The sequence below is a fragment of the Trichomycterus rosablanca genome, chromosome 20, assembly GCF_030014385.1.
Source record: "Trichomycterus rosablanca isolate fTriRos1 chromosome 20, fTriRos1.hap1, whole genome shotgun sequence".
Classification (NCBI taxonomy): Eukaryota; Metazoa; Chordata; class Actinopteri; order Siluriformes; family Trichomycteridae; genus Trichomycterus; species Trichomycterus rosablanca.
In genome coordinates, this window is record NC_086007.1 from 6,310,146 (window position 1) to 6,333,433 (window position 23,288).

At 40.3% G+C, this 23,288-nt stretch overlaps 1 protein-coding gene across 6 annotated transcripts in view; it reads left to right on the forward strand.

Moving 5' to 3' along the window:
• The window catches only part of robo2 (roundabout, axon guidance receptor, homolog 2 (Drosophila)), a 413,761-nt gene that overhangs the window by 385,813 nt on the left and 4,660 nt on the right, over window positions 1-23,288 (forward strand). For 3 of the 6 annotated variants that reach the window (XM_063016372.1, XM_063016371.1, XM_063016373.1), the window contains 9 exons: window positions 7,012-7,139; window positions 9,103-9,378; window positions 10,258-10,383; window positions 14,777-14,936; window positions 15,623-15,886; window positions 16,716-16,930; window positions 20,402-20,587; window positions 22,010-22,168; window positions 22,501-22,749. In XM_063016372.1, coding sequence (XP_062872442.1) covers window positions 7,012-7,139; window positions 9,103-9,378; window positions 10,258-10,383; window positions 14,777-14,936; window positions 15,623-15,886; window positions 16,716-16,930; window positions 20,402-20,587; window positions 22,010-22,168; window positions 22,501-22,749 — 1,763 coding nt within the window. The remainder of the gene's footprint in view (window positions 1-7,011; window positions 7,140-9,102; window positions 9,379-10,257; window positions 10,384-14,776; window positions 14,937-15,622; window positions 15,887-16,715; window positions 16,931-20,401; window positions 20,588-22,009; window positions 22,169-22,500; window positions 22,750-23,288) is intronic. The other 3 variants (XM_063016374.1, XM_063016376.1, XM_063016377.1) reach the window with 2 other exon arrangements.

Here is a 23,288-nt window from a genome sequence, read left to right on the forward strand (position 1 = left end):
CTGCCATGAGGCCCAGTTTTCGAAGGGAGGGGATCATGCTCTGTTTCAGAATGTTACAGTACATGTTGGAATTCATGTTTCCCTCAATGAACTGCAGCTCCCCAGTGCCAGCAACACTCATGCAGCCCAAGACCATGATGCTACCACCACCATGCTTGACTGTAGGCAAGATACAGTTGTCTTGGTACTTCTCACCAGGGCGCCGCCACACATGCTGGACACCATCTGAGCCAAACAAGTTTATCTTGGTCTCGTCAGACCACAGGGCATTCCAGTAATCCATGTTCTTGGACTGCTTGTCTTCAGCAAACTGTTTGCGAGCTTTCTTGTGCGTCAGCTTCCTTCTGGGATGACGACCATGCAGACCGAGTTGATGCAGTGTGCGGCGTATGGTCTGAGCACTGACAGGCTGACCTCCCACGTCTTCAACCTCTGCAGCAATGCTGGCAGCACTCATGTGTCTATTTTTTAAAGCCAACCTCTGGATATGACGCCGAACACGTGGACTCAACTTCTTTGGTCGACCCTGGCGAAGCCTGTTCCGAGTGGAACCTGTCCTGGAAAACCGCTGTATGACCTTGGCCACCATGCTGTAGCTCAGTTTCAGGGTGTTAGCAATCTTCTTATAGCCCAGGCCATCTTTGTGGAGAGCAACAATTCTATTTCTCACATCCTCAGAGAGTTCTTTGCCATGAGGTGCCATGTTGAATATCCAGTGGCCAGTATGAGAGAATTGTACCCAAAACACCAAATTTAACAGCCCTGCTCCTTATTCACACCTGGGACCTTGACACATGACACCAGGGAGGGACAACGACACATTTGGGCACAATTTGGACATGTTCACTGTGGGGTGTACTCACTTATGTTGCCAGCTATTTAGACATTAATGGCTGTGTGTTGAGTTATTTTCAGAAGACAGTAAATCTACACTGCTATACAAGTTGTACACTGACTACTCTAAGTTATATCCAAGTTTCATGTCTATAGTGTTGTCCCATGAAAAGATATAATGAAATATTTGCAGAAATGTGAGGGGTGTACTCACTTTTGTGATACACTGTATATAACTTTTAGTATTTTTACACTATTAGTATAGTGTAGTATAGTATAGTATAAGTACACTGAAATGTGTTGAATTATTTTTGTGGTTATTGCTCATATATGCTACAGGTGCAGCAGACAGAGTGGATGATGAACATTACTGCAGTATTACATGTCAGATCTGTGGTGTAGCTGTAGTGAAAATGACTGTAATTCCATTTTTGCAATAAGCGGTTATTCTCACCAGAGTCACCAGCTATATAAAATGATGTGTGACTGTGGGAGCTTCAGAAGTACAGATGTTGCATTGGTCTGTCCACCTGCAGTGGCAGAATGAGTGGTGGCATCAGTGTAAATAGAGCGACCATTTGTTACACTGCCTGTTTATCTCATTAATTAGACAATAGCAAATGAAGCTGCGTCTGTTTTCTCCTCATTCCTCATAGGCTGCTTCCAAATTGCTCTGACTGAACAATTACCCTTAATCGATCACAGAATAAATGATTCGTGGAAGATGAATAGGCAGCAGATTGGTCAGGCCTGGATGCTTTAGTTTTGGGTGCCGGGCTGGAATGTATAAATTCTGAGAATTTGTTTATCTGTCTGTTTTTCCCTCTTTAATTCATGAAGATGGATGACATAGGTTCTCTTATGTAGCTTTTACTGTAGTGTTTTGGCAGACAAGTGCATGTATAGATTGTAGTGTGTATCATTATTTTTATTTTATTATTTATTTATTATATTAATTAGTAAAAACTAAGCTAAGGCCAAATCCAGACTACTACATACATGTTAAATACAATTTAATTAACATTTTTAATTACATTTAGAAGCAAAGTTTTTATTAAAAAAAAATAGTAGTTTTTTTCTTTCTTTTCTGTTACACAATTTTCTGTTTTAAATTTTTTTAAATGCATTTTCTCCCCATTTTCCTCCCGATTTAGCGCACTCAATTCTTGTCTTCTGCTGCTGAGAGATGCCAGATTGCATCCGAAGAGAGCACGCTGCTGTACACACCTCTTCCGACACATGCACAGCCCTCCTCTTCTCGCCCATGCATTCTGCACAGGCGTCTCTTCCGCCAATCAGGGTCCTTACACAGCATATGAAGACCCACCCTCCCACACATAGTCCGGTCCCCACCCTGCAGATACGGTGGCCAATTAGTATCTGCTGCAGGCACTGCCAATTATGCCCGCTAGATGGTGCCCAGCCAACCGGTGGCAACACCGAGTTTCGAACCGGGGAGTTCAGAAACTCGGTGCTGGTGTGCAAGCAGAATATCCCGCTGCGCCACCGGGGCGCCAACACAATTCTAACTCTATGGTCAAACGTTTGCATTGACATCCTCGCAGTGATTAAGTTCAGGTGTCTGAGCTGCGTCTATTGCTTAGAGAAAATTTCATTATATAAATCAATAATGTGTCTTAAATTTTGTAGTGACAGCAGTGGTATTAATAAAAGTGGTGGTCTTTACACTTCTCTTAAATGCCCATTTGCTCTGCATGTGCTACACTTTTGGTTAGTGTGTGGCCCCCACAGTGCCACTCTGATTTATGAAGTGGCTTTGGGATTAATATCGCTTGCTCCATTTGTTTATGGTTCTTCTCACATAGGTAGTTCTCGGGCAGTATTTCAGCCGGGTAAGCATGGCTCAGAGCCTGGCAGGGAAAAAATGAATCCAGATCAAATCTGCTCCCCCAAGGCCACTCAGCAGTCTGCCTCTGTAGGAAGGATCATGCGGCGCGAGATGTCAGGCCTTGGGATAATACATATCTCTGTCGATTTGCCCCTGGGTTTGGGCCATTTGGTTTAGGAATATGCCAGCCTGCCATATTTCTCAATCTAATCAGCACATGCTGGAGGTGACGATGCAAGGACAGAGCGACCATTTCTACTGTCAACATCATCATCACCCACACACAAATGGTTCCTCTGAGAGGAGTGTGTTTATATTCGTGTGTGTGTGTGTGTATAGGCGTGCCCTAGTTTATTGGGAGAGATGTAATCCCCCATTTCTCCTCCATCCTTGCTTTGTCAATGATTGAGAACTTGTTTGACTATTTGCACAGATGGATTACCTAGAAAGAGAGATTAGAGTGAAAAAGTCTGAGTAAAGATGAGTACAGCTAAGAGAGGATGGAGAAAAATTCAGTACAGACCAAATGGTGAGCACAGAATCAAAGGCTGGACAGAAATGATGAAGGAATCTAGAAAGAGCAGATAGCAAGTAAATGTGTGTGTGTGGGAGGGGGTAATAAAAAAACAATAGATCACAAGCACAAAAGCAAGACAATGAGTGACAAGCTACTGACAGCTGAACAAAAGGAAAGTGGAAACAGGTAGATGTGATGACACACAGTCGGCATGAGAGAATCAAGAGAGGAAGAGCTGGATGGGGTGGTGTTAGTGCAGATTGTTTTTCTGTCTAAAAGAGTAAAAATATGCAGAAGATTGGGAGGGGTAAGACACGTTACCCTGTAAAAAAAACTCTGTGAAAATGTATGATATGTAGCTGTCATTGGGAATGACCCTAGGGGTCTGTTTTGGCATTCAGCTGCCATGTTGGGGGGCTTTTAGCCTGTCAGGACCCCCAGTGCTCTCCTCTGGCACTCACACTGCTCTCATTAAAACTCATGGTTTAGAGACAGAGACTGACAGTCAGGTTCCCATTACCTGTCTGTAGCCTCGGGGTCCATACGCTCCTTCAATCCCCGTGGGCTGGAGATGAGGAGCACTGCGGGGCATAACACACTTAAACACGTTAAAAACTGAGACAACAGAAAATACAGAGGCTAGAAAAAGAGAGAGAATTCCACATACACTGATCAGCCATAACATTAAAACCACCTCCTTGTTTCTACACTCACTGTCTATTTTATCAGCTTCACTTACCATATAGAAGCACTTTGTAGTTCTACAATTAGTGACTGTAGTCCATCTGTTTCTCTACATTATTTTATTAGCCTGTAGGGGTGGGTTTATAAAATCGATTTTTCGATTTTAATCGATCTTTATTTGAACGATCCGATATCGATTCATATAAATGCGAGATCGATTTTTTAAATGCGCCCCTTTTTACGGTGCACACGGAAATCTATTACTATTGTTACCCCCTTTAATTTCGCGTGACCAGCCACTGTTTTTTCATGCAACGAGATCTGACCTGCACATCAGTTGAGCATGGCAGAAGCTCAAGTTATGACCACTACACAACTTTTTGCACTGATTTTCGCTCGGCTCTGGATTCGGGAGGAACTCGGTGTTCGCTCTGCGATCAAAACTCGGCTCTCAATCAATGTGAGAAACAGCGAGGGGAAACACAGGGGAGAGGTTGGAAACAGGTGGTGGAGCGCAATATAGTTTCTATCAGAATACATCAGCATACGCGAGATCGTTCTCTACAAAACAAAATATTTATTAACCTCCAACTCACTACAGAACGATCCATGCTGCTCGTGTTGCCAAATCCACTCAGATTCATTTATTTCATCAGCGCACAAACTTTGATTGCTCGCTACTTGTTGATGTGCATGTTTGGACGTGGTATCATTAAACCTTTCATCACTTCTCACGTGTGTTTTCGTGACAAAACGTAGTTTTGGAGACCAGAGAAGCTCGCCTGTGATTCCCCCTGGTGATAGATGGTGTAGTGTAAAACTCCCCATCGCCGATCAGTCGTGTAGTGTGAACATTACAGTGACCACGTGTTAATCAGAGTGTCGTGTAGTGTAAACTTGGCATAAGCTGTACAACAGCCAGGTGTATGTTTACATTACATTTACACTGTTGTAGCATGTCAGACAAATGGAAGAAAACAGTAACATTCATTTTTTATTATTATTTCATTTGTCTGACATGCTACAACATTGTAAATGTAATGTAAACATACACCTGGCTGTTGAATGTTACTGTTTTCTGTTTTGGATTAATTATTTATGTAAACAAAATACACAAATATTTTTAATAATGAGTGTTCTTTGTACAATTATCACATTCGTTCTCTGAACATCTGTACATATGTAAACAAAACCTGTTAATGTAACTCAAATATGGCTAAATGTGTTGAATCGAAATTGGATCGAAAATCGAATCGAAAATCGAAGATCGAATCGAATCGGGACCTGGTGAATCGGAATCGAATCGATCCAGGAAATTGGTGGCGATACCCAGCCCTATTAGCCTGCTTTCATGCTGTTCTTCAATGGTCAGGACCACCACAGAGCAGGTATTATTTAGGTGGTGGATCATTCTCAGCACTGCAGTGACCATGACATGGTGGGTGGTGTGTTAGTGTGTGTTGTGCTGGTATGAGTGGGTCAGACACAGCAGCACTGCTGGAGTTTTTAAATACCGTGTCCACTCACTGTCCACTCTATTATACACTCCTACCTAGTTGGTCCACCTTGTAGATGTAAAGTCTATTGCTGCTGTTTGAGTTGGTCATGCTCTAGACCTTCATCAGTGCTCACAGGACGCTGCCCATGGGGCGCTGTTGGCTTGATATATTTTTGGTTGGTGGACTATTCTCAGTCCAGCAGTGACAGTGAGGTGTTTAAATACTCCATCAGTGCTGATGTGTCTTATCCACTCATACCAGCACAACACACACTAACACACCACCATCATGTCAGTGTCACTGCAGTGCTGAGAATGATCCACCACCCAAATAATACCTGCTCTGTAGTGGTCCTGTGGGGGTCCTGACCATTGAAGAACAGCATGAAAGGGGGCTAACAAAGTATACAGAGAAACAGATGTACTACAGTTAGTAATTGTTGAACTACAAAGTGCTTCTATATGGTAAGTGGAGCTGATAAAATGGACAGTGAGTGTAGAAACAAGGTGGTGGTTTAAATGTTATGGCTGATCGGTGTATAAGGTTTGGTTTATGTATGTTACATGTAAGAGTGAGTGCATGTGTTTGTATGTTGGATCAGGAAGCAGGCAAACATTAAAAACTGTTCCCATTTTTACCAGTTTAATTAATTAAGCATTATTATGTGGATCAGATGTGGATTTTTAATAATGTGTCTTATTAAATTCGCAGTAAGTTTAAAAGGAAAATATTTTACTTCTGGTTTTCATAATTTACAAAATCACTTTCTTTAAACAGCACAGACATTTTGTCTTAGCCAGTGATATCATACAAGGTAATAAGATAAGTGGGATAAACTGCCTAAATCCAGGTGTGCACAGAGGTGTAACGCTGTTAAAGGGGCTTCCACAAAGTATAAAATAAGGGATCTGAATACTTTTGAGAACCAGAGATTTCAGTTTTAAATACTTTCTAAATCCACAGTACATGTACAGCGATGTTGCTGTCATTAGAGAAGTGAGCCCAAGAACTCATGCACATGCACGCTTCCACACAGCCATATGTTCACCTTCACATCATCATTTAGATTCCCTGCAGATTGTCGTGACATTGATTCATTATTTCTCTGTTTTGTCTGAGCACTCTCGCCATATTGTCATGTTTATGATGCAGAAAGATTGCTGACAGATTACTTTGATTAGGGTGGGCTTCATCTTCATTTATATTTCCCCGTGCACGCATGTTCAGTTTTGTTCCCTTGATCCCTGTGCAACAGCTTAGCTAATATGACAGGTACTTTAGATGCTTATGCCCATATTTCACTTTTCATGCTAATATATGCAATTGATCATGGTTAATGCACTGTATTATTAGTTTTTAAATTATATTCTTTACCAGTTCACCAATTAACTATTCTTCAGGGTTGTAAAGTATCCAATGTAATTCTAACATTTTAACATTCTAACAAATCATTTAAAGATTTAAACCAATGCTTTGTTTTTTAGCCCTATTTTTCTAGAGCAAGCACACGTTTACCTTTGAAGTACACAAACTGTGCTACTGCAGTCATAGATATAGACACATTGAGAGAAGCATTGCAACATGAATGTGTGTAAACCAAACTCTTATCTTCTTGTCTTTTTCTTCAGTCGTCCTGGTATTCTAAATGGTGGTGAGACACCTTATCCTTGGCTAGCTGACTCTTGGCCAGCCACTAGCATGCCTGTAAACAGCAGCTCAGGAGGACCCAGTGACCTTGGAAATTTCGGCCGTGGAGGTAATCTGTCTCTGATAGTATTTTAAAATGTTCATGGTGTTTATGGTGTTTTTCTGCACCAGTCTTTTGTAAGATGTAAGGTGGCCTGCAAGACAACTGTGTGATAGGGTTGGCTCTCGTCGGCCAGCTTGGTGGTGATACAACTAGCAAATGAATTTTAATACTGGAATTGGCAGTGATATGATCGAGAGAAATATGGAAAAATATGCAAAACAAAAGAAAAAACGATGACTTCCGCTAGGGAAGAACCTATGAAAAACCTATTTTTGGCAGATTAGTAAACTTGAGAGTGGTTAAGTTGCATGTTAAGCGAGTGCACCTTGTCTAGGTTCACTCATGAATGACTAACCAATCAGTATACATTTAATTTGCATATAACAATGATAATTGTACAATGACTCAATGCAGCCTGTTGATATTTTTTAAGGATTAAAAAAGGTTGGAAAAGGACAATTTATAAGAATAAATTGCAACATAAATTACCATTCATGTTAAAGCACAGAAAGGAAAATAAACCTATACAGCAAAATGTGTATATAAGGGCATCATCAACCATCTACGGATCTAATATGTAAATTCGTATTTGCACCACATTGAAATTGAGCCTATCCAAAAGAAACCTTGATGGACAATGCCATACCCCATAGTATCCTCTCTTTCTACCTACAGAACAACTCATATGGTGGCACTGTGAGGAATCACAACATGTAAACCTGTATGCATATGTAATACTTTAGTTTATACATCACATCTCTGACAGTCCCATCTAGCCTTCCTGCATACATTGTCACACAGAGAGTAACAAAGAGCGTTCTGTCATCACCCAAAGCTCAGAAAGGACCAGAGAGTAAAGGAGAAGAAGGTATAGGAAAAAGAACCGGTGGTCCCTGGATAGGCAGTGAGTCGTGAAGGACAGGAGCAGCTTGAGTAGCACAGATGCAGACGCTTTCGTCACGACTGTACATCATTTACCCTTCAGTGCATCTGTTTGCGCTCACGCATGCAGAGTGGCAGTGTTATTCATCTTCTGAAAGGAAGAGAGATAAAATAGTAGAGGGAGGAGAAATCTGAATTTAATCAGAAAGAAAAATAAAAGATTTACAGGTGGTAAGTGAAAAATATTCATAGCAAAACTAACAGGTTGTTCTGTAGGAAAGTGCCTTGGCAAATGGAACCGTTAATGGAAGCTGTTTCATCTGACACAATTTTAAGCAAAGAAATATCCTGACAGCCTTTCAACAAGCCCTGCTATCAGGACACCTTTATCTATCCTTATGCTATACTGTATGTCAAATATTGTAGCCAGCTACAGGTCTGTTCATTGTAATTATATATACTTCACTGCTGAGGCTACAATTTTGTTTATCATGTTAATCAGATGAATAAGGAGACTTTAATTCTGTCAAAATTAGGAACCTTGTATGAGGCAGGTTTCCAGGTAAGACAGCCTTTATCTCAGTAACACAGAAACTATTAATGCTGGCTTCCTAGAGCGCATAGCGTGGCTACTTTACCTTAATGATGGTAGGGCGGCATGGTGGTTCAGTGAGTAGCACTGTCGCCTCACAGCAAGTCGCACACCTAGGTTTGATCCCCAGGTGGGGCGGTCTGGGTCCTTTCTGTGTGGAGTTTGCATGTTCTCCCCATGTTTGCGTGGGTTTCCTCCGAGAGCTCCGGTTTCCTCCCACAGTCCAAAGACATGCACGTGAAGTGGAGATACAAAATTGTCCATGACTGTGTTTGACATTAAACTTGTGAACTGATGAATCTTTGTAACCAGTAACTACTGTTTCTGTCATGAATATAACCAAAGTGTCAAACATGGCGTTAAAATCCTAATAAATAAATAATAAAAAAATTAATGATGGTACATTTTAGTGACCTGTTTTATATTTTGAAACACAGTCACAAAAATGAACATTCTCCTACCAGCTCTTTAAGTATGGCTTATTCTTTATTCCAGACGTGATGCCCACGGCTCAGGCTGATAAGACGGGCACCATGATGTCAGACGGAGCCATCTACAGCAGCATTGACTTCACTACAAAAACAGGCTTCGGTAGTGCCAGCCCAGCATCACAGGCCACCCCGTATGCTACCACCCAGATTCTCCACTCAAACAGCATCCACGAGCTAGCGGTGGATCTGCCTGACACTCAGTGGAAGAGCTCGTTGCAGACCAAGCAGGAAATGGCTAACCTAGGCTACTCGTTACCTGACAAGAACTCCTGCAATAACAGTGAGTAGTGTGTTTAAGTGTGTTTATTCTTGTATTGTGATGTACTATGTGTGTGTGTTGTGATATTACACTGTGCCAGTGTGATCTGAGTAATCATACTGTGTGTAATGAGGCCAATTTTTCAAATAGGGCCAATTTTCTTCTCCAGAGAGTTCCTTTAATTTAAAGTTTAGCTTTTGTATCTATGCTAATTTGGTAAATGCCTAATAAGGCTAACATTTTTAATTTAGTGGTTTAATAGATTTCTGAACATTTTTGGTATTTATTAATCAGAAGTTTCACTTCCTGCTTCGGGTATTGCCCAAATTCTAAAAACACATCTGATCCAAAAGATCATCTTTGTTAACAATTCTGAGTTAATGTGGGTATGTTAAAGCAGGTTAAACTGTATAATGTAAAGTACAAGGATTAATTAGTCATTAAATTGGCTCAAAACTGGACTAAATTTATCTTTTAAATGTATCTTTTATCTTCAGTCTCATAGTTAAAGCAGGGATTGTTATGTATTTGTGTGTGTGCGTGTGTGTGTGTGCGTATATGTGCGTGTGTGTGTGTATGTATGTCTGCGTGTGTGTGTGTGTATATGTGCGTGTGCGTGTGTGTATGTATGTCTGCGTGTGCGTGTGTGTGTATATGTGCGTGTGTGTATGTATGTCTGCGTGTGCGTGTGTGTGTGTATATGTGCGTGTGTGTGTGTATGTATGTCTGCATGTGCGTGCGTGTGTGTGTGTGTGTGTATGTGTGCGTGTGTGTGTATGTATGTCTGCGTGTGCGTGTGAGAGAGACACTTGGCTGTTGCTCTAACTGCATGTTCTGCACGCGCTTGTGCTTGTCTTGCTTATCACCTGACTCCACTGTTTCTCCCCTAAACCCCACTAGCACTCCTTTTCATTCCCGACTACCGATTGGCTGATGGATTGTCTAACAGAATGCCGCACAACCACTCACAGGATTTCAGCACCACCAGTTCCCACAATAGTTCAGAGCGGAGCGGCAGTCTGTCAGGTTGGTATCTCACTGGCACAGGGTCCCCTCCACCTCTAACCTAACTGTTCTACCATCTTCATCACCTTCTCCCTAATGTATGTTCACTTACAGTCTTCGGTTGAGAGTTTTTCGTGGGTGTTTCTTGTCGTTTATTCAAGTTTCATCTTATGTGGAGCCAGAACCTCAATTTGAGACTGCCTTCAGAAAGTCATCCTGTCCAATTGGGCAGCATTTTAAGCGAAGCTAAACCTTGGCAGGCATTTCACTCAGGAGATTCAGTTGGCGCAAATTAGATTTGTGTATTTGCTATTTCTTGCTAGTTCGCTCACTAATCCGAGGATGCTAAAGACAGCTAAATTACTGTTTACCAAAAACACAAAGCTGTCTGCATTTAAATAGGGGTGAATAGATTTGGCAGTAGTAATTATTTACTTAAGTTTGAAAACATAATTAGAGTAAAAAAAACACATGCAAAATTATTTCTCTTAAAATCTTTGTTAAACAGAATTCTCTACCTTAAATTACATTATGGTAATAGTGTGTACTTAACTGATACTTTTCCATTAAATAAAGATTCAGTAACATCAGTATTAGAGGATCCAATCTGGTCTTCAAAATTAGTTCTGAATTAAGGCTCAGAATGTGCTTTGTTAGCTTAATTTAGCTTAATTTAATGCAGCCAAATTTCTACTGTCTGCCCACATATGATCCTAACACAGTTTAGAGCTTTGACATTCCAACACATGCAGACCTTATTCTATAAACCTTAATGCAAAAATGACTCTCTGACTGGGATGGCCACATACAAATGCCTACAAGCCACAGTGTTTTGCAAACACTGTGAAATTTAGGAGAGGATGAGTGATATTCCATCAGCACTTCAGCAAGGCAGATTTTTCTTTGTGAAGGACGCATGAATCAAGTCATGTAAAGGTTATTCTGGAAAAAAAACCTGCTTCGTAGTGCTCTAACAATGTTCCCCAACTCTGAGGATTTGTGTAACTCAACAATGCCTTCTGCCACACAGCCAGTCAGGGTGTGGATGAAGGAACACCACATCTGCGAACAATAAAATGATGATATTTTAGACAACATTACCTTTAAATGCATAAAATCCCTTATCAAGGCAGACAACTTCATGTACAGTTTTAGAGAAAAACAGACAAAATAACTTGAGTGTTCACTACTGTTATGTTGTTCTGCTGGTAAAGACCTCTGAGAAAATACAGTAAATGTGTTGTGACTCACCATTTAAAGGCATCACATTCCCAGAAGTGCTTCTGCCTTCTTCATTGCTCTTAAATTTTGACATCACTCATGTGCTTTACTGCAAGTGTGTCTTATCAAGTGTCATCCTAGAAAACTGAACCACCCTGCTGAAAACTCCCTACCGACACCCAGTCAGAGACAATTACATTCTTTTCTTTTCTTGCAATGTCATTTAAAAGTTATTTTTCTGTAAAAGTTAGCAGCACTTGGCAAAAAAGAGGAAAAGTACAAAATGGCTTTCATTTTACCTAACATCAGCTGCTAGCTGATTTATCTCTGTTTAGCTAGCTAAGTAACAGTATTGACACGCTAACAGATGCCTTTGTCTAATGTAAATATATGCATGACGCTTGGTTGGCTAGGCTGCATCTAGTTGTTCTTCAATTTCCAAACACAGACTTTGAACTGCCATCTGGAGTAGAAATGGCTCGATGGTCAATTCACTCCCTGCCAGCATCCACCCCTTAATTCAAATGACTGTAATTTTACGAGCTGTTCTCAGGAGTGTTCTGTTTGCAGTATTGATGCGCTCTCTTTACCAATGAGAGTGAGAAATAGACAGAGAATGTGAGGCAGTGATTGAGTGATCACACTATCTCTCCATTTATTGGCCAAAGCTGAAGTGTTGCCCAGAGGAACGATTAAAAAACCCAATTACTTCCCCCACTCCTTTTAAGCTGTATGCGACCACTCACACTTCCAGCCTGTTGTTATTTTTTATTACTAGAATGCTTTTTTCATCTTCGTTTGACACTTCTATCTCTGCGACTGAGGCCTCACGCCTGTGGAACACATTCAGTCAGCGAAGCTGCTTGTATAGTAACGGCCTCTAATAGCTGCGCTCTGGAGCGCATCATAAACATCAACCACTACATGACAAATCTGTCTTCTGCTGAAAGCTAAAAGCAGTAGCCCCACTGGCTTAGTTTTCTCTCTTACTATTCTTTGTTTGGCTTGCCTAAAATAAAATAATAGTACTATTTTTTTCATTGCATGAAATGCAAATAAAAAGCTTTGAACAAGATCAAAACTGGTTGGTTGGTTTTTTTTTAAGTTGATTTATAGTGTTCTGGAATAATGTAAAATAATACTATGGTAAAAACTGTGGGGTGTTGTGTGGCCACAACATTTTTAGGCAACAGCAAAATAGAGCATTGTCAGGAGATGACCGATAGAATTCCATACAGAAGACATGCTGCCAGTAAGCGTTTATCCTCCCTGCTTTTTGGGCAAATGTTCCTCTACCACCTCCTCCCATCCATCCACTGCCAGGAACAGAAATGGACCTCTGCCCCACAGATCACCATGATGGTGGAGGGTACGACCCATAAACCTTTCAGATGTTTCATTTAGAAACAGGTTGTGCAGTTGCCTAACACATTTGTCATTGTTTTGGCTGAAAATAGTGGCATAATTTTTCACAAAAGCAGTCCTTTTTTACAAACACAAAAAATGTACATTGTAATTTATAGCCCATGTTCTGGAATCATGTAAAATAATACTATGGTACAAACTGTAGGGTGTAGTGTAGCCAGACCCGAACATTTTTGGGCAACAACAAAATAGAGCATTGTCAGGAGAAGATGACAGATAGAATTTCATACAGAAGACATGCTGCCAGTAAGCGTTTATCCTCCCTGCTTTTGGTTTGGCACCTACATCTATGCAAGCTATTTTATGCTCGACTGGAGTCACAGGAGGATCTGGCTACATGCAGAGTTAACTTGTCATGTGTGTTGTGCCAATGCCTGTGTTAATAATTTTAATGAATTTTGCCCTGTCTGAAAGAGAAAACATACATCAGCTCCAAGACCAGCTGAAGCTCCAGGCCGTGTTCACATTACAAGCCTCATTGCTTATATTGCTTAATTCCGATTTTATGTTCAGGTTTTCCTGCCCTGAGGGTTCACACTTGACCCGTGTGTCATTAGTGAGAGCAGACCTCTGCCCTAAAATAAAATGATTTTCAAAATCAATAACATCGTTCCAAAAAAAAAAAACATCTGTGAAAGAATCCATCATACACGGGAGTGGAATGAATGAACTAGCAGCAGAAACCATAATTGTGGTGATCACATGCTGGCGAGGTTGGCTGACGGCTCGTCAACAGGTGAAAAGGAGGAAAAATGCCAGAGATATCAGTCTTGCTGTTTTTCCAGCTGTTTCTGGAAGTTATTCCTTTTTTTTAGTTAGCTGTTGCTGACATGCTGTTGACACTGAATGACAATGGTGATATGATTAAGAACAAAGTGTGATGTAGAAAACCTTTAGCCTAACATTCTTATTACAATCACATGTCAATAGTCAGGTAAATATTTAATATACACATGGAAGTGGTGTATTAGCAGTCAACATTAATTTATTAAATGCATTGTAGCTTAATTTAATTTATAAAAGGCTTATAAGAATCACAATGTAGTGTTTTATTAGGACAATATTATAGCCATTTTGGGTAGGATAGTTGGATTTGGCAGGTTCAATCCACACTGATTTTAGAGTTTGCACATGACTGGAAGTCTGAAAGAGTATAATTTAAAAGATTGGTATTTCAGTCTCACCTGTCATTCAAAATTAAAATAGTCAGTCATGGTCATCTGTGAGCTCATGTGTTTGGAATGAGCCAGTTAGCAGCCTTCTCAAAATGTGTTATGCCTTGCTTCTCTTGTCCGTAATAAAGCAGGTGCTAGTTTAACTGAGAGGTAAATAGTGTAAAGTCCCTTCCAAAAATTATGTTCTGTTGAATTGTATTTTTCTGTTTATTTTACATCCTGGTATTTTGCTGGTTCATGGTATACAGAAAACATCTGTAAAATACACCACCACTCCTCCATTACTGCTGCAGACAGAGCTGATGTGTAGTCATTTTCACCCAGTTTTCATGGGAGGTACTAACAGAAAAGAGAAGGACAGAACAGTGTGCAGCCATTTGTCTTTTTCTCTGTCTCTTCACTCTGCAGAATCTAAAAATGGCTAAGTTTAGTTTGTTGCTTTTAAGGCTCACTATAACTGCGGTGACAGAGCAGGGCTGCTGTTGAACCATTATTTTAGTAATTAAATGTGTACATAATTAAATATCAATAAGTATTAGGAAATGTTAGTTGTGCTTTTCTAATTATGTTTGTTGCTTCCAATGTGTGTTTAGGTGGAAAAGGAGGGAAAAAGAAAAAGACCAAAGGAGTGACGAAGGTCACCAAGGCCAATGGCTCCAACTGGGCAAATGTTCCTCTACCACCTCCTCCCATCCATCCACTGCCAGGAACAGAAATGGACCTTTACCCCACAGATCACCATGGTGGTGGAGGGTAGGACCCATAAACCTTTCAGATGTTTCATTTAGAAACAGGTTGTGCAGTTCACTAACACATTTGATATTGTTTTGGCTAAAATATTGACATTGTGCATTGGCATTGTGCAGATAAAACAAATTTTAATACCAGCGTTATATCTATACTGCCCTGAGCTATACTATCCTGTCAGCACTTCTTCTGCATAGCACCCAGAAAACTTCAAGGTGGCTCCATCACTTCAGGCTTTTGCTTGAGAGGTCCGTTTGCCTTTTAACCCCATTAATTTCCATCTCAAAGAGTCATCTAGTTTAATAGGCTATGTGGCAAATGAGGACTCTCCTGCACTGTAAATCTCAGTAGTGTCTTTAACAGCGACTGATTAAAACTGTTATGTCCTCTGGGCTGTGCACCGACAAATTTTTTTAATGAGCATTGGCTTTATGATGTGTGTTAGTTCAGTGTGTAGCGGCAGAGTGCTAGCGCTTAAAGGGAATGCCAATATGAAAGAGGAAAGTAGCTAAACAGTGACTTTATATACTACAAAATGCAACAGGAAATTGTGAGGGCCTAAAGAGTGTACTAAGTATATAGAGCTACATTGTGTTTTCATTTAAGGATCTGTATTAAGACCATTTCATTTACCTTTTTAATTTGCCACAATACTTTCTTAACACAGAAATCTCTCTCTGACTCTTTCTTAGTTATGAGAGTGATGGTTGGGGACACCCTCTTCCTGTGCAAACCTACCTGCATCAGGGATTGGAGGATGAGCTGGAGGAAGAGGAAGAGCGAGTGCCCACGCCACCCGTCCGCGGAGTGGCCTCGTCTCCGGCTGCTATGTCCTTCGGGCAGCAGTCAACTGCCACACTGACCCCATCTCCCCGTGATGAATCGCAGCCTATGCTGCATGCACATCTAGATGAGCTTGCCAGGCAATACCAGCTGGACATGGCCAAGCAGACCTGGTGAGTTTTAGAGTACTAAACTTCTGCAAATTGCAGCAGAAGATGAATAATTAATACAAACTAAAATTGTTTTGTTTATAAAGGTAGTGATGCTATTCAGTATAAAATGAATAAATAAATAAATGGCTTTTACATTAGTGTATTGTAAAAGCTAAGGGCTAAAATAATTGGTAAACCCTTGGTTAGCATTGTGTGCTGAAACATTTCAGCAGGTTTTTGTTTAAGCAAAGCTAATAATCCACATTTATCGTGTCCTTCAGTCAGGGAAAGTGTCAGATGTTCATTACAGCGCTTGCTCTTGGGAAATAGGCTCCACTTGTTAGGAAGGGAATGTCATGTAATGAGTATGTAGCTGCAAGTAAAATTTTTGGCAGGAAAGAGCCATTATTATACCCAAAACCAGCAGTTGCATCAAAGACACTAAAATAGACAAGCTCTCACACACACACACACACACACACACACACACACCCTGTCAGCAAACCTCAGTGTTTAAGAGATGACAGACATGGTGTAGGCATTCCTGTGGAGCTTTTCATTGTGTCCTCTTCAGCTGCAATTAGCAGGTCATTGTGTAAGCATGCTAAACGCAGCAATTCTAAATTAGCCAAATTCTCCTGATTTTTTAAAGCATGACAAGAAGTGTAGCTGCAATTGCAAATTTATCTTGACAGATACTTATTCCCCTACACACACTTATTTTCCTCTCATCTTGCTGTTTGACACTCTTTGTCTCTGTCTGACATCCTGTCTCAGCTCCCACTTAAATATGAATGTGTGTGTGTGTGTGTGTGTGTGTGTGTGTGTTGATTTGTTAAATGTTTTACAGGCACATGCATGGAGGCCTTTATCCTCCTCAGGCACCTGCCCCTCCTGTGGGCTACATGTCCAGCACCCTCATATCTGACATTGAAACAGACCTACCTGATGAAGTCGAGGATGATGATGAAGAAGACGAAGGTTATGAGATGTCACCACCACCGATCCGGGGCATTGAACACACACCAGGCTCCAGCATGGACAACCTAGACAGCTCTGTAACAGGTTAGCTACTTCTAGCTAGTAGTTTTATCTCAGACATACAATTTTAAAGTTCATAAAATGTGTCTAATTAGTTTCTCCTGGATGGTGTGTGTGGTGAAGCCTAAGTTAATAATGTTGTTGTTTTACACCTAGTGAGACATCAATGGTATCCAGTGTCTTATTTTTTATGTTGCACATTTGAAAGCAATAACTGCCTTAAACAGACAAATAACCAAACAAACTCGAGGTTGACTAAGTTTAGAGACACTTTAGAATGTAGATGTACTGTATGATCTTCTGGCGCTTGTTTTAAAACAGGTTAAAAAAAAATACAGTAGTTAATGGGATGTGATAGCGTGTGGTATGGGTGACATTGTGTGTACCTACCTCCCTCTATAACTAAAAGATTACGTTTCTAATTTGGCTTTGTTTGCTCAGTTGGAGATAAACTTTACTGAATTCTGATTATTACCGTAATGAAAAGTCCATGCATTTTTAAAATGCTTATGAAACTAAAGAGCTACAGAAATAAGAAAACACATCAACAAGGAAGCAAATAAAAGTAGAGCAGAGAGAGGAGGGAGACGTGTAAAGCAGTTTAACAGGATCACATGTTGAGTGCCACCTATACATTTTGTTCCCAGAAACCATTAGAATAAATCTCACGTTCAATATATTTCCATCATTCCAGTGAGAAAAAGCCATTTCCATTTTTACAGCATATTGAAAAGGTTTTATGGGCCGTCTGTCATAGCGGGCATGTGAAGGGTATGACACAGAGGGGCGGGAAACTAAGAGTCTGTGTTCACACTGCTTTTTTCTCTCACTGACCACAAGAGGAGAATTTATGTTTTGGGCTCTTTTTTGTTTGTTTTGTTCACACTATTCATTTCTTGTTGTTGGGGGTCCTGGTTGTATCTTATTTTCTAGACTGTAGCCCTCATGGGTGAAGTGTTTGAGTTTAAATGGTAAAAATGTACGAAAAATAACAGAAAAACGGTTTGTCTTATGCTTATAATTAAATCATGTTTATATGGTTAACTAAGCAAGTTAAGGAAATACAGTCTGTAGCACAAAGTGTCTCAATGTTAACTAGCACACACCAAGGCAACAACAAATTGGGTTTTACACTATAAAAGGCAGTTGCACTAAGGTGCTTTAAAAAGGTAACAAGGCTAACACAGAGAACTGAGCTGAAACAAAGCATAGCACTGAGCTAAGAAATTCCATTGTAATAAAACGGCGAGCTTAGCTAACAGGTTTAATATTGCGAGTCAAGCAGGTCATGAAATGAAACTAACTAGGTAATAAAACTTTGGCACTCAGTATACCAAACTAAAAGGGTTATAAATATAATTGAGGTGACATTGGGCCTTGAATTTGGCTGTGAAAAAATAGACTGTTAGAAAGCTACTTAATTTATGTACATGGACTGTACTACCTTGGTAACCACAAATATGCTATATCAAACAAACATTCATCCTCCTATTCCTTTAAGATAATGCTGTACATAAAAAAAGAAACAAAGAAAATGCAGAGGATAGCACACTTAAAATCAGTACTAAATGCTGTCAGCATTATTAAAGTAATATAACAGCGTAGGTACTTTATTAGCTTTGTAACGTCTTCCTTGAGCTCACTTTCTAACCACCCTGGCCTACCACAATCTCATAAAGCCAGGCCACATGGCCCTGGGGTGGGCGAAGATGCCAGCTCGTCAAAGGGAATAATTACAATGCTTAACGATATGCAGATGAGGTCCTGGCCATTATAAATCAGCTTCAGTGTCAGAAACGTGCTGGATGGTTTTTATGACCCAGATAACACAGCTTAGCAGAGACTGGAATATTAACTCTGCTTTACTAAGAAGTAAAAGCACTGATTTTAAACAGTGAAAGAAGTTTTAACATGTGGGCACAGCTTAGGGATTACACTATGCTCAAGGAAAACCCTTTCTTTGCGCTAGTGTTTTTTGAAGAAAAATTTATATTTAGTCACTTTGATGATCCAAAATGATATTCTGCTGCTGTGGGGGAGTCAGTAGTAGTTCACACTGTAGAAAACATAAGCTGCTATAAATCTAACTCTATAACTCTATATAGACTATATTAGTGATGGGATATCTGTGTAGGATTAGTTAGTGGAGTGGACTGTTTCATTAAGCAGTACGTTCCATCTGGGTGTGGGTGTTTTTGCTGATCCTGTGGGTCTGATGTTGAGTAGAGTCTCAGCGCACTTGCTGGCACACATTTACTCATTCATTAAATTCTCTGTGGCTTTGTTCAGTCATTGGCCCAGGGGATGGAGCTAGTTATTGGTATATAAACAAAGCCAAGTGCAGTTTCTGAACATAGACATGGGATGATTTAACTGCCAGAAAGGAAAAGGATTTTTTCCTCTTACAAACACATTTCCAGTGTGATTATAGTGTTATATGATTTTTTTTTTTATAAAAGCCTGATAGGTCCTAAAATGTTCACCTGAAATGTTAGACTTTTTAATTGTACAGACTTTGTCTTTATTTGTAAGTCTGTTGTATTTAGCTGCTTTTTAACACCCTGGACAGTTGCAGGGCATCTTATAGTCATCCATTTACTCCCTCACATACCTTGAGGCAGTTTTAAATAGCCAGTCCCCTCATATGGACACAACGAGCACATGATGTACTTCTCACTGCTTTTGATTAGAAATAGGGTTTAAAACCAGTTCTCCAGGGCCGCTCAGGTGGTGCAGCGGTAAAAACACAAGCTGGAACCAGAGCTGGGATCTTGAATACATCGTATTGAATCGCAGCTCTGCCTGCCGGCTGGGCTGAGCGGCCACATGAACAACGATTGGCCTGTTGTTCAGATAGGAGTAGGATTAAGCCGGATAGGGTCTCTCTCTCATAACTAATGCAATTACGACCTCTGCTGGCTGATTGATGGCACCTGCACAGAAGTGAAAAAAGAGTGCTCTCAGGGTGTGTCTCTCCGTACACAGTGCTGAGCTGCACTGCACTCATCAAAGTGTAGGTGATAAGATGCATACGGCATGCTGCCCACGTGTCGGAGGGGGTGTGGGTTAGCTTCGTTCTCCTCAATCAGAGAGGGGATCGGCATTGGTGGAGAGGAAGCATGACGCAATCAGGCAATTGGATGCGCTAAAAAGGAGAAAAAGGGGAAGAAAAAAAAACAGTTCTCCAGGAGTCTGGAGCTTTGTGGCACCCACACTACCTGCTGTGCTACATTCTCGACCTTTAGATTGATTTGATCTGCATTAATAAAACCTTTGGATTTATGCAAACCATTACAGAGTTTTTGTTTGTAAAATTATCAATTAACAAGAATCTGTGTAGTGGAATTTTAACTAGATACATTTAAAAGAATTAGTACAGATTCCATAATACAAGGAAGTTTTAGTTTATTAAATACAGAGGCTTTTGCTAAAATGACCCCACTGCTGAATGAAGTATGCAGTCATGGTGAACTTCTGCCTTGCGGCTGCTTATAGGCTCCATGGTGAATGGGTGGGGCTCAGCGTCGGAAGAGGATGACAGGCCCTTCTCCAGCCACAGGTCCAGTGCAGGGAGCTCATCCGATGGCTTCCTGTACACCCATTGCAGCTTTGATCATGCACTGGCCATGGCCGCAGACAAAGCTGGCTACCGGCTGGATGGCACCAGCCTCAGCAAGAGAGGTTTGTGTGAGGTGGAGGGACATTATGGATGGATTATTCTTTCTTCCTTAACTGGCTGTTTCTTTGGCTTTGCTATGCATTCTTAACTTCTCAAATTCTTGACCGGTTCTGAAATGATTGGGCTGGTGATGGTACTAACACTCTGATTTTAAAAGGGCACTACAATCATGTTTGTAGGGTGTTTGACTCATGAAAATGCACAGCTGACCTCTGGGCTAAGCGTGGCACAAGTGTGGTGTGTAAATTCTCTCTGGATATTTGATTGTTGTGCTGTACTTTCATAGATGCTTTGCTTGACACTTTTGACATTGACTCCTCTGATGATAATGACTTTTCTTCACAGGAATACATGAAAGCTGTTTTACCCTCAAACAAGTGTTCAATGTCTTTCCTTCTCAGCACTAAAGGCTGTTGTTTAATTCTGTTCTGATGTATTCATATTTCCTCATGCTTACTAAACACTGAAGCTTTTACCCAATACTTGATAAACAACAGCACAGCTTTTTGTAATCTGGGCTTAAAATCCAAGTAAATTTTTCTACTTTCAAAATATAGATGATCAGCCAACATGTTTAGTTGTTGATGTTTGCTTCTTTAGTTTTGCACTGAACCTATAAGACTAATGCATTTATCAAGTACATTTTAACCTTACTTAAAATCCTATAGCATATATCTACAGTATGTGTCGTTACCATTTACCAAAATTGCTTATTAGAGGTACAAAGTGTCTGACACTTGTTGGGGAATCTTCACTTATTCTTCTCAAGCTTTCAGCCCATTAAGGTTTAATGGCTTTTCTACTTAAATCCAACCAAAGATTTCATGGGATTTAAATCTGGATACTGAGAAGGCCACTTTAGGATATTATAAGGACTGATTCCTTAACCAAGACTTGTTTGACTTGGAAGTGGATGAGTGGATGACAACATTTCTCCTAAAAAAATCCTCAATGTTTGATGCCATTCATATAGTCAAGAGGTTCTTGGTTGTTCAGTGATGTTTTGAGGTTGACACCTTTGCCCCAGCCATAATCAGATCATCCTGTAAATCTTTTGAAGAAACATGGGGTAGGGGTTCATTCTCCTAAAGAGACTGGAAATTGCTCTGAATTAAATTTTGGGCTTTTCTCCATGTCAGGTTTGCTGCTGTGCCACAGTGCTCACAGTGATGTCTCTAGGAATCCTTTCAATTTTATTTCCCATATATAAAATACATTAGCAAAATATGTAATATGGTTTAAAGCAAGTTATTTTTTCCAGTTCATTAGGTTTTTTTAAACAGACATTTATTACCAGTTAACAAATCTAAAGAAGCAAACACCTGACGCCAAACATTCCTCTATATTCATTCCTAATTAATTATATTTTCTTAATTATTCCTTTCACTTGATCATAACCAGTGTTATTTTGCCATTCCCAACAGATCAATGCCTCGCTCTAAGACCTCGCCCCGCCAGTCCATTCTCTACAGATGGCAGCACTGTGGGAACACACAGCTTAGGCCACCAGCGGGCAGCACGACCTACGCGTAAACACAGAGGCCCAGGCACTGCTCAGCACCGCAGAGATGGCAGTGCTGATGGTAGGACTGGTATTATATGATTAGATTAGACGCAGTTCTTCTAAGTAAATTCTCTGTCTTTGAGATTCATCCATGTCCTAAATCTAAAATATATTGTTGTTTTTTGTTTAGATAATTTTGGTCATTATTTTATTTTCAGTACACATGCAAATTATTAAAATGAGCAATACTTTGGGTTAAAAATAAGGGAGCACAGATAGCTTTTTTATGTATTTTTTTTATATTTATTTTTTATATCTGTTATATGTGAAGCAGACTAATTAAGCATACACCCTAGTGACTAGTTTAAACATTGACCTTACTGACATTCCACTACTGCAATTGTGTTTTAGACTTACCTCCACCTCCTGAGCCGCCACCCTTCCAGGTCCCGCGTGTCCAGGGACAAAGGAGTGTAGGAAGCATGGGTAGCCCTGGTGATCGGAAAGCCTCGTCTCTGGAGAGGCAGCACATGGGCGGGCTGGGTGAGGTGAAGAGTTCTCTGGAAAGACAGACCCGCACATCTCTGGAGCGCCACAGACAGGGTCAAGAGAGACTGGGCTCAATGGAGAGAGCGGCACAGAGGAACGGCCCAGTCTCAGGTACTGCAGAAGTGATACAAAATGGTACATTATGAATACACAGTATAGAATCCAATCCTTAACCTTACACACCCCCAATCCTTTCCCCTGGTAAAATGGTGCATTGTCTGCATTTGCGTACTGAAACATAATACTTTTACATTTTATGATTTATTAACACTTCCCTGCCATATATTTATTACCACTTATAGGTTTTCCAACTTGCTGTATAAAAACTTGGTGTCTAAAAAAGCCACAAAATGGATTAAAATTAAAACATAAAATTTTTAAAGTTTACTGACATTAATTTCTAATTATTTTTAAAGAACATACTTCAATTTGCCAAAAACACACTTACATAATTGTTATTGCTGCATTTACATAAAAATACATCTTGTACTGAACAGTCTCTTTTGTTTCTTATGCAGTTTCAGCATTGTTCTCTGTAGACAGCCCTCTATTCAGACATCAAATCAGCGCAGTTAACACTGCCATTTCACTCGACATTTCTTTCAGAACCTGTCTGACCTGTCACTTTTCTACTTCCGTATGGTGTTCAT